Genomic DNA, 15183 nt, shown 5'->3' with positions numbered 1-15183 from the left:
GGGACTCTCACACACACATACTCACACACACACACACACACACACACATTATGCAGATCCCACAACACACATACGCACAGAGAGAAAAATACACACTCTCACACACACACATTATGCAGCTCCCACAACTCACACACACACACACAGAGAAACACACACACACACACACACACACACACACACACACACACACACACACACACACACACACGCACACGCACACACACACACACACTGTTGCAGTACATTTTGTTGTCGGCACAAAATTATTGTCGCCGGCATAGTAGGTGTTGTTGTTTTTTGTTTTGTTTTGGTTGTTTTTTTATGACATAATCCCAACATTTCGCCTTTTGTCACCGTGGGCGATATAAGCCCGGCGATAATCGGGCTTAATCACGTACTCCAACATGGCCTCTCCGTACAGGCATTGCATGACACCACTATCGACCGGAAAATCAGTGAAACCGAACGTTCCTGCGTAAAATCGAGCCTCAAGTTGAAGAACACGGGCGCCGTGACAACGAATACATTTCCCCCCAGTGGCCCGGCAGTGTGGATACGCAGTGATCACAGCAGCAGCCACGGCACGTGACTGTGCGTGCGCGTGTTCTGAAAACCGCCTGTCGTCTGCAGGCAGATCGATGTGGGAAGGAAAATGGCCAGCCAGCAGAAGTAAGTGTATTTCATTCATTATTGCTTAGAGAGGTGGGGTAGGGAGCCGATTTTTAACCATGGGTTGGAGTATAATCTTTCGATCCTTCGGAAGAACCTTTGTCAGCATTTTGGTTCTGCTCTTCATTGAGGTTGTTGTCAAGAGTTCATTTTGTGGAAGACATTTTTGAGTCCATGGAGCAATCGATGGAGGTAAACGGAGCGTAGTGATGTGATGGCATGTATTTCACTGACAGTGTCTCTCAGTGTCTCCATGAACGACTTGATGATGTTCATCATTGTCACATTGTCCTTGTGTTTTTGTCTTCAGTTTAACGTCTTTCCACTTGAAGTGTGTGTGTGTGTGTGTGTGTGTGTGTGTGTGTGTGTGCCACGTGCACTCGCTCGTGAAGTATGTAAGTATGAGCAGATACTGAGATAATGACGTGTGTGTGTGTGTGTGTGTGTGTGTGTTGTGTGTGTGTGTATGTGCGCGCGCGCGCGTGTGTGTGTGCGCGCTTAAAAAGATCGAAGGCTGTATTGAACCATGAAGATTAGTGGTCAGGTATTATGGTGTGTCCAGTGACCGATATTTACATATTTGTTTTCAATACACAAGAGAGCCCATTCTCAAGAGAACCCTCGATCATGTATGTCGGTTAATCCGATTACGTTGTATGTCATTATCTCAATATCTGCTCATACTTACATACTTCACGAGCGAGTTAATAATAATAATGAATACTTATATTGCACACTATCCAGAAATCTGCTCTAGGTGCTTTACAAAAACGCTTTTGTTAACATAATACATCACATCTATGTTACATACACACACCAAAATGTGACTACACACACACACACACACACACACACACACACACACACACACACACACACGCTGCATACATACATTTTAACATACATGTGTATCTAACAGCTACCCTAACACATACGCACACATAGGCAGGCACAAACTTACATAAACACACGCGCACACAATACACATTCATATATTATGCATGTAGTTATGTACACATACAGATGTATACACACATAGTCAAGCACAGCTAACGCAAAGGAAGTGGACCTGCCACAATTGAACTTATTGCTGAGGGAAAAGGTGAGTTTTAAGACGAGATTTAAAAGATGCGAGGGAATCGGAATGACGGAGGTTATCAGGGAGCTTGTTCCACGTCATTGGCGATTGAAAAGAAAAGGAGTTAAGAACTGCATCGGGTAAAATACCGTGTAAACGCCTACTCACGTTTAAAAAACAAAAACAAAAACAAAAAACAAGAAAGAAAAATTAATCATCATGAACCGATGGTTCGGTTTGCTGTTGTGATCGTGTCGCTTTCCAAAGTATCGCAGAATTAGATCTAAAAATAAAGGACAGAACGACTGCATGAGATCTCGATGTGTCATTGTAAAACCGAGTGCATGCAAGTCGTCACTCCAAGACACACTGGTGTCAACAGCTGCCGTTTTGTTTTCACTCCCACTCACCCACCTCCGCACTCTGTGTGTGTGTGTGTGACACATCATTTGTGTTTGAAAAAGAAAGAGAGAGGGAGAGACAAAAAATAAAAAAATAAAAACACCCAAAAAACAACTGATTAGTATTACTAAAAAAAATTTAGGCATTGCCTAGTCTTCTTATCTGTCGCAACAACACCAGCGATGATGACGATGATGATGACGATGATAACAATGATTATAATTGTAAAAAGTGTTGTTGTTTTGTGAGAGTGTTGTTGGTTCTATTCGGATAGAAGAGAGAGGGGAACAGACAGGGGGATATAGGATCAACTGATCATGCACTCACTCACTCTCTCCTCACATCAATAGCAGGGCCACATGGAGTGGTTTTTATAGAGTGTTTACTTTACAATACAGCATGCAGTAAAAAGTTCACCCTACACCTAAAGCAGCACCTATAAGCAGCACATAGTAAAAGTTCACCCTACACCTAAAGCAGCACCTATAAGCAGCACATAGTAAAAGTTCACCCTACACCTAAAGCAGCACACCTGGAACACAAACACACAACCAAAACCCAGGACAGATAAAATCTCAAATATCTGGACATCACTGACATGAAAGGCCTTCACCCTTTCAGCACCTTTCATCACATGCCCACCAGTATGCACTACTCTCACACATAGATCTATGTGAGGAAATACAAGCTTCATCAAGCTTACCTGCCACCAGCAGTGACATACCAGTTACCATACCGAGTACAAAACATATCACTGACCAATACAACCCTGTGTTCCAACTCATGTTACCCATCATTCAATTAAACTGTGTGTTACCATTTCCAAACAAAATCTCTTTGCCTTCACAAAGTGTCCAACTGACACAAGTACATGTATGGAAATCATTACTTCCAACATATCTCTGGTAAACAGCAATGTACAACAACATAGCACTGACCCTCAATGCTCTCATAGTTTACCAACTCATTAATCACATTAAAATATGCTTTCCCATTTTGTCTGAACAAAGTAAACCACTAACACAAAGCACAACTCCTACACATGTTACCACAACTACCAACAACTCAAACATGTGTTCCACAACACTTGCTGTTACCCCAATGTGCACACACACACACACACACACACATAAAAAACCCTCAGCACACACTGACAATGTGTTATCCTATAGATCTGTTCAGTTTACACTGAACCAACACCACCTACTATACAAAACAAGTAAGTAATACATCAAAAATACAGAACAAGATATCTGTAACCAAATAGAAGGGAGGGGGGGGGGGGGGGGGGGACTCAAAAGATTTAGGCCAGTACTTCTCTCAGTGGGTAACTCTCACACATTAACCCCTTTTCTTTCCACAAGCCACAAGATCAACTTAAACTGGCTGTTCACTGACACAATCATAGTTTCCCAACATAACTAAGTTATCAACATAACATAAAACCATTACAAGTCATGTACTCACAGCCTAACAGGGATTTCCCTGTTCCTCACATCACTGATCAGTCAGTCACCCTGTGTCAGTCAGTTCTTCTGGGAGACAGCTGAGAACTGGCCTACTATTGGAGTTTAACGACCTATTGGCGTCTACACCCTTATGGTCAAGTTTGTTCGGTTGGAGTTGATTTAATGCAGGTATTTGTTTGTGTGGTTGGGGTTGTATGTATTTGGTGGTGAGGGGGTTGTATGTGTGTGTCTCTGGGGTTGTATGTGTTTGATGGTGAGGGGGTTGTTTTTGTTTTGGCGGGTGGGGTTGTGTGCGTTTGGTGGTAGGAGTTGTTCGTTTGTGTGGTTGGGGTTGTGTGTGTTTGATGGTAGGGGGTTGTTACTGAGAACTGGCTGTGCTGACTGGTTTTATCCCTTCCCACAACATACTGTGTATACTAATGTAAACTATAGCACTCACTCCCCCAACTAGTTGGACTAAAATAACCAATCTTTGCCTGTCCTAGTGACGCTTTGTGAATGACTGACAGATTCACTGCTTAATCCCAATTCGTCCAATTCAACAGATTGATCTGATTCGCTACAATTCAACCCACTTGTCTATACACATTCTATGATGACAAGTTTACCCGTTTACGTCACAAAGAGATTGGGGAGACAGGACAATACAGCTCTCGGCCTGTTAGCCGGCTTGATCAAAGTTTGTATTAGTATAAATTCTCCCTGGCTTTCGTTCCGAAGTCCTGCCATCTACGTCAGTTGCGTTCGTGGAGGGGAGGTGGGGAATGACTTGAAAGACGGGGCCGCAACACGGGATATCCTGCTCAGCACGGGGATCGCGGCAGACATCACGTAACTGCACGTGTTCCTATAGCTGGGGCGGGTGACGCTGCGTCGATGACCAAAGAGGGCCGACTAGGGAGTAGGGGTGAGGAGGGAGGGTGGCGCGGGTGGCGGCGCAACCTCAAAGCCTGGGCTTTGGACGAGCGGGAAGGGAGATAAGAAGGGAGGGGGGGGGGAAGGGATGGGGAGGGAAGGGGACAGAGTGCAGGTGGTGGGGAGGGGGGACACTGCTGGCACACTATAACATAATAATAGTAATAATAATAGGGTTAATAATAATGATATAACAATAACAATAACGTGCACGCACGCACACACACACACACACACAGACAATAAGTTACTGCATATTGTAGTACATTAGCAGGTAATTATAAACAAAATAAGCATACATTCAAATGCAAGTTAGAAAGACGTAAAATAAAGAGGTTATTTAGGTTGGTAAATTAAACACCCACACTGTATACAGAGGAAAGAGATGACCGAAGTGAAAAAAAGAGCGCGGACATACGGACAACACACGCACACACACACACACACACACACACACACAGAATGAAGAGTTAAAAAAACAGCAGTGTCCAACTTTTTCAGAAAAAAATGATCCCATATCCAATGATTATTCCCTTTTATCTTGCGGTTAGTTTCGTCAAGCACCGATAAAGGGTTGTACCGTTGTTCAAGTGTACACATCGTCATCCTTCGTTCCTTGTCTTTCTGATCAGGAGTCCCAAGAAAATTATCTGTTTTCTATATATTTTTTTCTATTTCTTTTTTTCTTTTCAACTTTATTTCCTTATTAGTTTCGTTGTTTCATTTCATTTTGATTTAATGTTTCCATTTTTGCTGCAGTTGTTGCTTCACCAGCGCGACGGGTCAAAGCTAGGTCAGGCATCTCATCTTTTATTTGAGTTTTGTTTTTAGCAGATCTGATGTCACGCATTGACGCCTTGAAACTGAAACAAACTGAGACTTGTATAAGATTGCGAAAGACAGATGAGACAAGTTCTGTTGAGTCAGGGGCGTATATGGATTAGTCCGCACTCTTTGACTCCTCCTCGGAATTGAATCCGCCTTCTTAAAAAGGAGCAAAAAGTCATTGTTCTTGTAAATTAATTGACGGTAACGGCTCCTGGTCTCAATTTAGATTTCATTACCAAAGTGCAGTCAGTTCAGAAATGACGCCGTAGTAATCGAGGTCAAAGCTTTAGTTAGATCCCCTCACACGCAGACAGAGGGAGAGGGAACAAGTCTGATGTTCTAAATCAATGCTGGCTGTTAACAATGGAATAGACTTGCCAGTTATGTATGAAAGCGTTTGCAGTCTCAAAGTAAACACATGGCCCATTGTAAAGTAATGTTTACGAAGGAAGGGGGCGGTGTGTGTGTTGGAGGCGGAGGGGGTGGTGGAGGGGGTGATGTTGTGGGTGGCAATGTGATGGGGCAGGGAGAGACAGGAAGGGAACGCACAATAGGGGAGGAGAAGGAAGGAGGTGAGGGGACGTGGAGAACGTGATTGTGTGAACACGCTGAAAAAAGCCCTGCTTCTCTACCCCGTGTTTAGACATACTTTTCGCATGCTATAGCTTTTTCAAAACACGTAGATCTGATACCCGTGTAATCGCGGGGATGAGTGGGTGGGGTGGAAGACCTAACACTGCCTGTGCAAGAGGTCGAACATTTATTCGCTGAATATACACATTCTGTCATGTTTCTCGGTATGACAGTAAGTGATATTGATACCAGTTTGAAGTTATCAGTATTCATCATATTACACACACACACACACACACACACGCACGCACGCACGCACGCAACCATCCCTGTAGAAAGTTTACCACACCCGCCATCAACAGCTAACATTTCGTGCACCACAAAACACCCCCAAAGGTCTCATCACTCTTATCCACCGTGTCTTCCCCCAGAGAAAATTAAACATCCACAGATACCGTTAGGAAAATGTGTACAGTTCTGATCTGTTATGTCCACTATGCAAAGAATCGATTAAACGTTCGATTTGTTGTGAAATCTCCCGTTTTTTGTGATCCTCGTGAAAAGTTTATCCCAAATAAATACTATATTATCCATGTTTGTTTCGATTTGATTTGCTGATAGCATCTACGGATGTCTACATAATTTGGCAATACATTTATATAATGCTTTTCTTTTTACCTTTTCAGTGCCAAGTCTAGTTTATGCTCATTGACAACTGTGTGCCAATAGTATGTTTTGGTCATGGATGGTAATAAAAGAAATCTAGGGTGAAACGTACTGAAGAAAGGATATTTATTTAACCAATACTTTTCTGAAAGGAAAATAGACACACTGTCCAACTATGACAACTGCACATGAATTTAATTAAGAGATATAGTTATGTCAAAACTAACTGATACAGCTCTGGTGACAACAGTTACTGTTGTTACCGCCCCCTTGTTAACATGGGGCTGTGGCCTTAATGAATCAATTATCTGGATCTGAATCCGCCCCCAGGGAATGCACGTACGACGAGATCCGGCAGATAGCCGAGGGTCTCCTGTCCAAGACCACGTGCCGTCCCCAGATCGGCATCATCTGTGGGTCGGGGCTGGGGTCCCTGGCTGACCAGGTCACAGAGAAAACTGTCATTCCCTACTCCGACATCCCGGCCTTCCCAGTCAGCTCAGGTTGGTTGGTGAAATAAATATGTGAATGATTAGATATGTGTATATACACCCTACCCCACCCACCCCTCACCTCCCCCCCTCCACACACACACACACACACTCTCTCTCTCTCTCTCACACACACACACGCGCGCGCGCGCGCGCACACACACACACACACACATACGCACACACATCCATATATTCACTTATACACACAAACACATAATCATGCACATACATACTTGGGTAAAAGAATAATATATATCAGTACACAAGCATTACTGAATAAACAAATAACAGGAATGGATCAGTAAACAAACTCAATGAAAATAGATACACGTGGAAAAAAAAAGAAAAAAAAATTAAAACAAGAACAGCTAACAGCGGAAAAAAACCCCGCAAAATGCATACAGTATAATGAAATATTGTTTCACACGGAAATCGCCATCACAATGCTTAACAGTCAGACTGCCCTCGCAACGTTCATAGTTCACACGCGCAGACACTCGCCCACTCATGCACAAGCGCACTCCCACCCATATACAGATCCAGCCCTGTGGTCAATCTATGAACAATAGACCATCAGTCCTTCCAAACCAGGGCAGCATTAGTCGACTAAATCCCCAGGAACGGCAGTTGCACAGCCTAACAGCTGTCGGCAGGGAGTGCCGGACAGAGTATGTCCGTGCGTGCCCACAGGCTGGTCAGCCTGCCAGATCTGACGGGGGCCAGGGCCAGTAACACTCCCCACCCCATACAGCAGGGGGGTGAGATGGCCAGATGGCCACCAAGCGTGTGACCGCCCTCGTCTCAATGCGTATGGAGGTCACTGAGGATTCTGCCGAACATCTTGCCAGACGTCTTATATGACTGTCAAGCATGCTGACAAATTTGCACATGAAAACACACACACACACACACACACACACACACAGAGTTAATTAATGTATTTTGATGATGACTGTTGTTTTTTCTTTCACATTTTTATTTCCACTGCTTTAAGCTGCCTAGCGGTAGTAAATCCTGTTCTTTCATTCAAGTATTGTTTTTCCTGGATTCCATAAGTGTATGTGCGACAGCGTTATATAGAAAGACAAGGCTGAACTATTTTCGTCACCGTATGCATTTGCACCAAAGACATTGGCGCCGTTTAAGAACTTTATTTGTTTTATTTCTTCATTTCCTGTCCACGAATAAGTTATTTTATATAGATGATAATATGGTTGATCAACCGCCAAGTAAAAACTGAAACTTTAAGCTTGTTGATGCTATTTTGTCTTTGCGTGTATTGTAATCATGCTATATTACAAAACGTTCACAACATAATCTTTGCTGACTCAAACAAAAACATCGCAGTCTCATTTACTTCGAATAACAAAACAGCAAACAAGTGAAAAGAAAATGTATGTCCTTGGCGCGTCTTAATTAGTACGCTACCATAGACTTAGAAACATTCTTAACGCAAAGCAAACTTAGCGCTGTGCTATGATCGCTCGTGCAACTCAGCCGTGCTTTGCAATTGGAGAATAAAAAAGAAATGATAATAAAGAAGACATATCTCGGAGCCATTCGCAGAGCTCAGAGCTGTAACGAAGAACAGGTTCTCAGAGCTATAATGAAGAACAAGAAGAACTCAGAGCTTTTACGAAGAACAAGACGAAGTGAGAGCTGGAACGGAGAACAAGAAGAACTCAGAGCTATAACGAAGAGCAAGACGAACTTAGAGCTATAAAGAAGAACAAGAAGAACTCAGAGCTAAAGAAGAACAAGAAGAACTTAGAGCTATAAAGAAGAACAAGAAGAATTCAGAGCTATAAAGAAGAACAAGAAGAACTTCGAGCTGTAAAGAAGAACAAGAAGAACTTAGAGCTATAACGAAGAACAAGACGAACTCAGAGCTATAAAGAAGAACAAGAGGAAGTCAAGGCTGTAACGACCTCAGAGGCATAAAGAAGAATACGAAGAGCTCAGAGCTACAAAGAAGAACAAGAAGAACTGAGAGCTGTAGAGAAGAACAAGAACTTAGAGCTGTAACGAAGAACAAGCCGAACTAGGAGCTATAAAGAAGAACTCAGAGCTATTGAGAACAAGAAGAACTCAAAGCTTTTACGAAGAACAAGACGAAGTGAGAGCTAGAACGGAGAACAAGAACTTAGAGCTGTAAAGAAGAACAAGAAGAACTCAGAGCTAAAGAAGAACAAGAAGAACTCAGAGCTAGAACGACCTCAGAGGCATAAAGAAGAATACAAAGAGCTCAGAGCCACAAAGAAGAGCAAGAAGAACTGAGAGCTATAAAGAAGAACAAGAAGAACTCAGAGCTATAAAGAAGAACAAGAAGAACTCAGAGCTATAAAGAAGAACAAGAAGAACTCAGAGCTATAAAGAAGAACAAGAAGAACTCAGAGCTATAAAGAAGAACAAGAAGAACTCAGAGCTATAAAGAAGAACAAGAAGAACTCAGAGCTATAAAGAAGAACAAGAAGAACTCAGAGCTGTAGAGAAGAACAAGAGGAACTCAGAGCTATAAAGAAGAACAAGACGAACTCAGAGCTATAAAGAAGAACAAGAAGAACTCAGAGCTAGAACGACCTCAGAGGCATAAAGAAGAATACAAAGAGCTCAGAGCCACAAAGAAGAGCAAGAAGAACTGAGAGCTTCAAAGAAGAACAACAATAACTCAGAGCTGTAGAGAAGAACAAGAAGAACTCAGAGCTATAAAGAAGAACAAGACGAACTAAGACCTACACCAGTAAAGGTGTTGGTGTGGTTGCAGTGCCGGGTCACAGTGGTCAGCTGATCTTGGGCAAGCTGAGCGGGAAGAGCGTGGTGGTGATGAAGGGCAGGGCGCACTGCTACGAGGGATACTCTGTGCAGAAGGTGTGTTGTAGTGTATTGATTTGTATTGTATTGAATCGTATTGTACTGTACTGTACTGAGCTGTGCTGTGCTGTGCTGGGCTGGTCTGCACTGTGCTGTACTGTACTGTACTGTACTGTACTGTGCTGTGCTGTGCTGTGCTGTGCGATACTGTAGTGTACTGTATTGTACTCTACTGTAGTACTTTATATTTATTTGTATTGTATCGTGCTGTACTGTACTGTAATGTAATGTACTGCACTGTACTGTGCTGTGCTGTGCGGTGTCGTGTCGTGACGTGCCGCGTGGCGTTGCGTTGAGTTGCATTGAGTTGCATTGTATGTTATTGCATTGCATTGTATTCTGTTGTATTATCCTGAGTTTCTTGACAGCAGATTTGTATCTGTGAAATTCAGGCTTCTCTGTCACGGTGCAGTGCCACCTTTCTTTCCCCCTTTTTGTCTACAAGTGTATTTTAGTTTACTATCAAAGTGGGTGTTTCTTCATAATTTGGCCAGGGACAACCCTTTTGTTGCTGTGGGTTCTTTTAAGCGCGCTAAATGTCGACTTCCATACAGCAAACTCTACCTGTACGTCTGTTAGCTACCAACTAAACAAACAAGAAACGAAATAACCACCAAGCTAACTGTACCGACCAACCAACGAACCACGGGGAAATAAAGTCTGACGATACAACCTACTACACATACTTCTTGCTTGCTGACAGGTCAGTAATGATTGTGGCGTTGGGACAGTTGCCATGGTAACAGTTGCTGGTGCATGCGAAGTGCTGTTCCGCCTCATCTTCTGTAGCGAGTGGTATTGATCTCATTTGATGTCATGTAGGTATGGAAGGAACCTGTTAACAAAAGGGGAAGACCAGTAGGGAAAGTAGCGTGTGGGGGTATTATTTGTATTTGTATTTCTTTTTATCACAACAGATTTCTCTATGTGAAATTCGGGCTGCTCACCCCAGGGAGAGCGCGTCGCTACACTACAGCGCCACCCTTTTTTTGTATTTTTTCCTGCGTGCAGTGTTATTTGTTTTTCCTATGGAAGTGGATTTTTCTACAGAATTTTGCCAGGAACAACCATTTTGTTGCCGTGGGTTCTTTTACGTGTGCTAAGTGCATGCTGCACACGGGACCTCGGTTTATCGTCTCATCCGAATGACTAGCGTCCAGACCACCACTCAAAGCCTAGTGGAGGGAGAGAAAATATCGGTGGCTGAGCCGTGATTCGAACCAGCGCGCTCAGATTCTCTCGCTTCCTAGGCGGACAGTTTTATTTGTTTTTCCTATGGAAGTGGATTTTTCTACAGAATTTTGCCAGGAACAACCCTTTTGTTGCCGTGGGTTCTTTTACGTGTGCTAAGTGCATGCTGCACACGGGACCTCGGTTTATCATCTCATCCGAACGACTAGCGTCCAGACCACCACTCAAGGCCTAGTGGAGGGAGAGAAAATATCGGCGGCTGAGCCGTGATTCGAACCAGCACGCTCAGATTCTCTCGCTTCCTAGGCGGACGCGTTACCTCTAGGCCATCACTCCACTTATAACTGAACACTGAAATGCTAGATTGCAGAAGTATGTACCTTTTCCATTGGTTGGTTTTTGTGAGTCTCCAAACTTCAGCTCCATAGTTCAAGACTGTTTCACCTTGAGTATCGAAATGATTCCAGAAAAGATGCGCATCAGCCGAACGTAGTCCCCTGATGGATTTCACAGTGTGGATTACACCTTTTTTTTCTCCGCTTTTCACACACACACACACACTTCTCCATACTCTTTCCCTCGCTGACCACTGGATATTCAACTCTTGTTCTGTCTTTTTTTCTTTTTTTTTTCTCTCTCTCTCTCTCTCTTTTCAGCTCCAGGATCAAGTAGTAAAGCTTGCGTAACAGATTGAACCCTACCCCTGACTAGGTTATACCCCGGGTGTAAAATAGCCTGGGCTAGTTTAACCCCCTGGGTTAAACCAGCCTAGGCCATGCCATATCCCTCCTGGCTGGAATATACCCCCAGTGTGCACTTTGCTCACCCGACCTGTCTGCATCACATTTTTGTCAATGATAGTTATATTAATGATGGAAATTTATGTAGCGCTTTCCAGCGCTCAAGGAGCTTTACGATGACTGCAAAAACGTAATAACAAAGGAACTGTGTGTTACACAAACACTTGCGAGCAAACATGTACAAATGCTATAATTATGAAATAAAATAAAGTCAACACAAACCGTTCAACAATTTCATGTGCAATGAACTCAACTGAACCTCAAATAAGAAGCAATAACGTTTGCTGTAAGCACGAGTTACGCATACGCTTACCATGTTTTGTTTCAAATCAGAATTGGTTAAAGGGTTATTGGTCTGAAAATATGATAGGTCACTTTCGTCCATTTTTACCTTTGTCTGTCGAGATACTTTTGCTGGTTTTTTCTTGTTGTTTTTGTTGTTGTTTTTTGTATTGTGTTTTTTTGGTTTTTTGTTGTTGTTGTTTTTTCTTTTTGTTTTGTTTTTTTGATTGAGCACAAGTGCATTCCGTGTTCCGAACGTCCAGTTACTGCTTTGAACGAGGATATTTTAATTTTGTCGAAAATTGTCTGTAGATTAGAACCGTCAAACCATCATTTCCTGGAGTGTGTGTGTGTGTGTGTGTGTGTGTGTGTTTGCATGCGCTCGTGTGATATTGATGTCTTTTCTTGTTTCTTTTTCTTCCCTTCTTTTCTTGCTCTTTTAATTTTTAGTGATTACCTATGTCCTCAGTCACATCTTATTCTTTTGTTCGTCTCGATCCTTTCTTTCTTTCTTTCTTTCTTTATCTTTCCTTACAGTTTTACATAACCTATAAATCATTCAAGTTTTATTTATCCTTTCACTCTTATTGGAGCATAAAGGACCACTATCAAATGATAACTCGACGCCTAAATAAGACATTCAAATACTCAACACCATAAGTAAGCATTAAGAAAGAACAAATATGTTCCAAACTGCAATTAATATTTAAATAAACAACTTTTACAAATTGAAGAAACATACTTGTAACTAACAAAGCTATTCTGCTTCCTTTGAAATTCTTTTTATAACTGAAAACCTACTTTGGAGATAGATATCCTTTGGCACATTCTTGTTTTCCCATTTCCCCCCATTTTGAATAAAAGCCCGTTGAAGGATAAATCTTGTGTTAAAAATATCAATCGCAGTTCACCTAGCCTTCATTCAAAGGTTGTAAGTCTTGGCAATATTCACACCCTTTAAATGTCACTGTATTTCAGAGAAAAAGAGGGGGGTATAAAATGGCCCAGAGGGTGTAAACTGGCCTGGGCCGAACTGTGCCACGGGTACAAAGTATACTGCCTGGGCTAGCAATGCCCGGGGTACATTCTGGCCCTGGCCAGCTTATACAGGGGTATATTCCGGACTAGGCCAGTTTATACGGAGGAATACTCTGGACAGGTTAGGGTACCGGCATGTATGCGCTAGCTTTACTATTATTATACGAAGAGGAACGGAGGCGAGATGGAATTCCATATACACGGCACCGACACGGCACCGAAACGTTACCGACAAGATGTAGACTGATTAGGTCACGGAAACCCGATTCCGTCACGAATCCATATTAAGATGTCACGACAATGTTCCGCCTATTCTTGTGGTATTATGATCTGGTGATGCCTGCAAGCTTTCCCAACTCAGTCCGTAAACCTACATGCGTGGTTCAATGTTTTTCATACGCTACAGAGAGGTCTGCTGTGACAAGAAAGTAGCAATACAATGCACTTCTGCTACTTTTTTTCTTCTTCTTCTTCTTTCTTTCACTGTTCTGTTACGTTCTTTCTTTCATTTTTGTCTTCTTCTTTTTTTTCGTTTTTTAAAATAATTCTTTCTTTCTCTCTTCCTCCATGTCTTCCCCCCCGCACCCCTCCTCCCCACCACCCACTACTTTCTGTCTTTCCATCTTTGTTCTTTTTCTTCTTTTCTTCCTGTCATCCCACTTTTTTTTTTCTTTCTTTCTTTTTTTCTTATTCCGTCCTTTCTTATTCCTATTTTCTCTCTCTCCTTTCTTTCTATCTTTTTTTCTTTCGTTCTTTCTTTCCCTCTCCCTACCTTTTTTTTTTCCATTTTTTCTGTTCTGTTCTGTTATTTCATTTCGTCTTTTCCCAGTATCTTTCTTTCGGGGTCATTTGTTTGGAGAACGTGTCAACTCTTAAACCTTTACGCATCTCCATGGTCAGCTGAGTCTCATTATTTTTTAAAGCCCCCCTCCGCCACCCCTCGACTAAAAAAAAAAAATATATATATATATATATATAAAAGCACTTAAGGCGTCAGGGTTAAGACAGGGTCAGGGACGGCTTGGTCATTGTTGTGTGAGGACCACCAACCTGTAAGGTCAGGGCAGTTGTTCACCCCCCCTCCCCCTTACCTGAATAACAATCGATCGAATTGACCGAACGAGACCCGGTGTCCCCAGAACAAACTGCCCCCTTGCACCTCATGTCCGCCCGGATGGTTTGGGATGGGGTAACAACTCCCGTGGACATTGCAGGCTTTTTTTCTTTTCTTTTTTTCTTTTTTTTTTTTTTGTCCCCGGGGTGGGATACTTTAGTTTTTCTTACCCAGTCGACATCAGTTTTATTACTTTACTTACTGTGTTGCACATTTTCATGAAAGTTCATGTTCTTCTGAAAGTGGTTGTGCTTTAAGTGTTTCATGTTATATGTACTCGAGCCAAAAGACAAATTTCTTTGTACAAAGTTGTTTTTTTATTTACTTGTTTATTTATTTATTTACTTATTTATTTATTTATTCTATGTGGGGTTTTTTCTTTTTGCATGACATTTCGTTTACCCATTGACAGTGGGACTGTCTTTCTCTGTCGCTGTTTCTCTCTTTCTCCCTCTTCTCTATCTTGCATACCCCTCTCAGTCCTCCCTTCGCTCTACCCTCGATCCCCCCACCCCCCTTCCCCCCACCTCCCAAGGATCCAGTAGACCTAGCTGGATTTCGCAGTTATTCAACGCCTATGAGTCAGCCCGAGTGCGCTGCGAAGGCACGGGCATTTTGCTGCACATTAAACAGCAGGCATTAAAATGTGCACTTCAGCAGTACATTTAAGCGGAATAGTGTTCCACAAAAGAAATGGAGATTTAAACGACGTGCGTGAAATCAGATAGGTGACTTTTGTTGTGGGCTCAAGTCCTCGAGGGCTATTATCATTATGCTTGGGCATATGTGT

The 15183-nt window shown here is 42.5% G+C and overlaps 1 protein-coding gene across 1 annotated transcript in view; it reads left to right on the top strand.

Moving 5' to 3' along the window:
• The first annotated feature begins 347 nt into the window (after nucleotides 1-347).
• LOC143300421 (purine nucleoside phosphorylase-like) overlaps nucleotides 348-15183 on the top strand; it is a 28167-nt gene continuing 13331 nt past the window's right edge. Inside the window, exons 1-3 of the mRNA XM_076614066.1 lie at nucleotides 348-672; nucleotides 6934-7106; nucleotides 9862-9965. Of these exons, the coding sequence (XP_076470181.1) occupies nucleotides 656-672; nucleotides 6934-7106; nucleotides 9862-9965 (294 nt within the window). The 5' untranslated portion in view covers nucleotides 348-655. The remainder of the gene's footprint in view (nucleotides 673-6933; nucleotides 7107-9861; nucleotides 9966-15183) is intronic.

Source organism: Babylonia areolata, chromosome 26 (assembly GCF_041734735.1).
Source record: "Babylonia areolata isolate BAREFJ2019XMU chromosome 26, ASM4173473v1, whole genome shotgun sequence".
NCBI lineage: Eukaryota > Metazoa > Mollusca > Gastropoda > Neogastropoda > Buccinidae > Babylonia > Babylonia areolata.
Note: the sequence above shows the minus strand (reverse complement) of the source record. Positions and strands in the feature narration are given on the sequence as shown.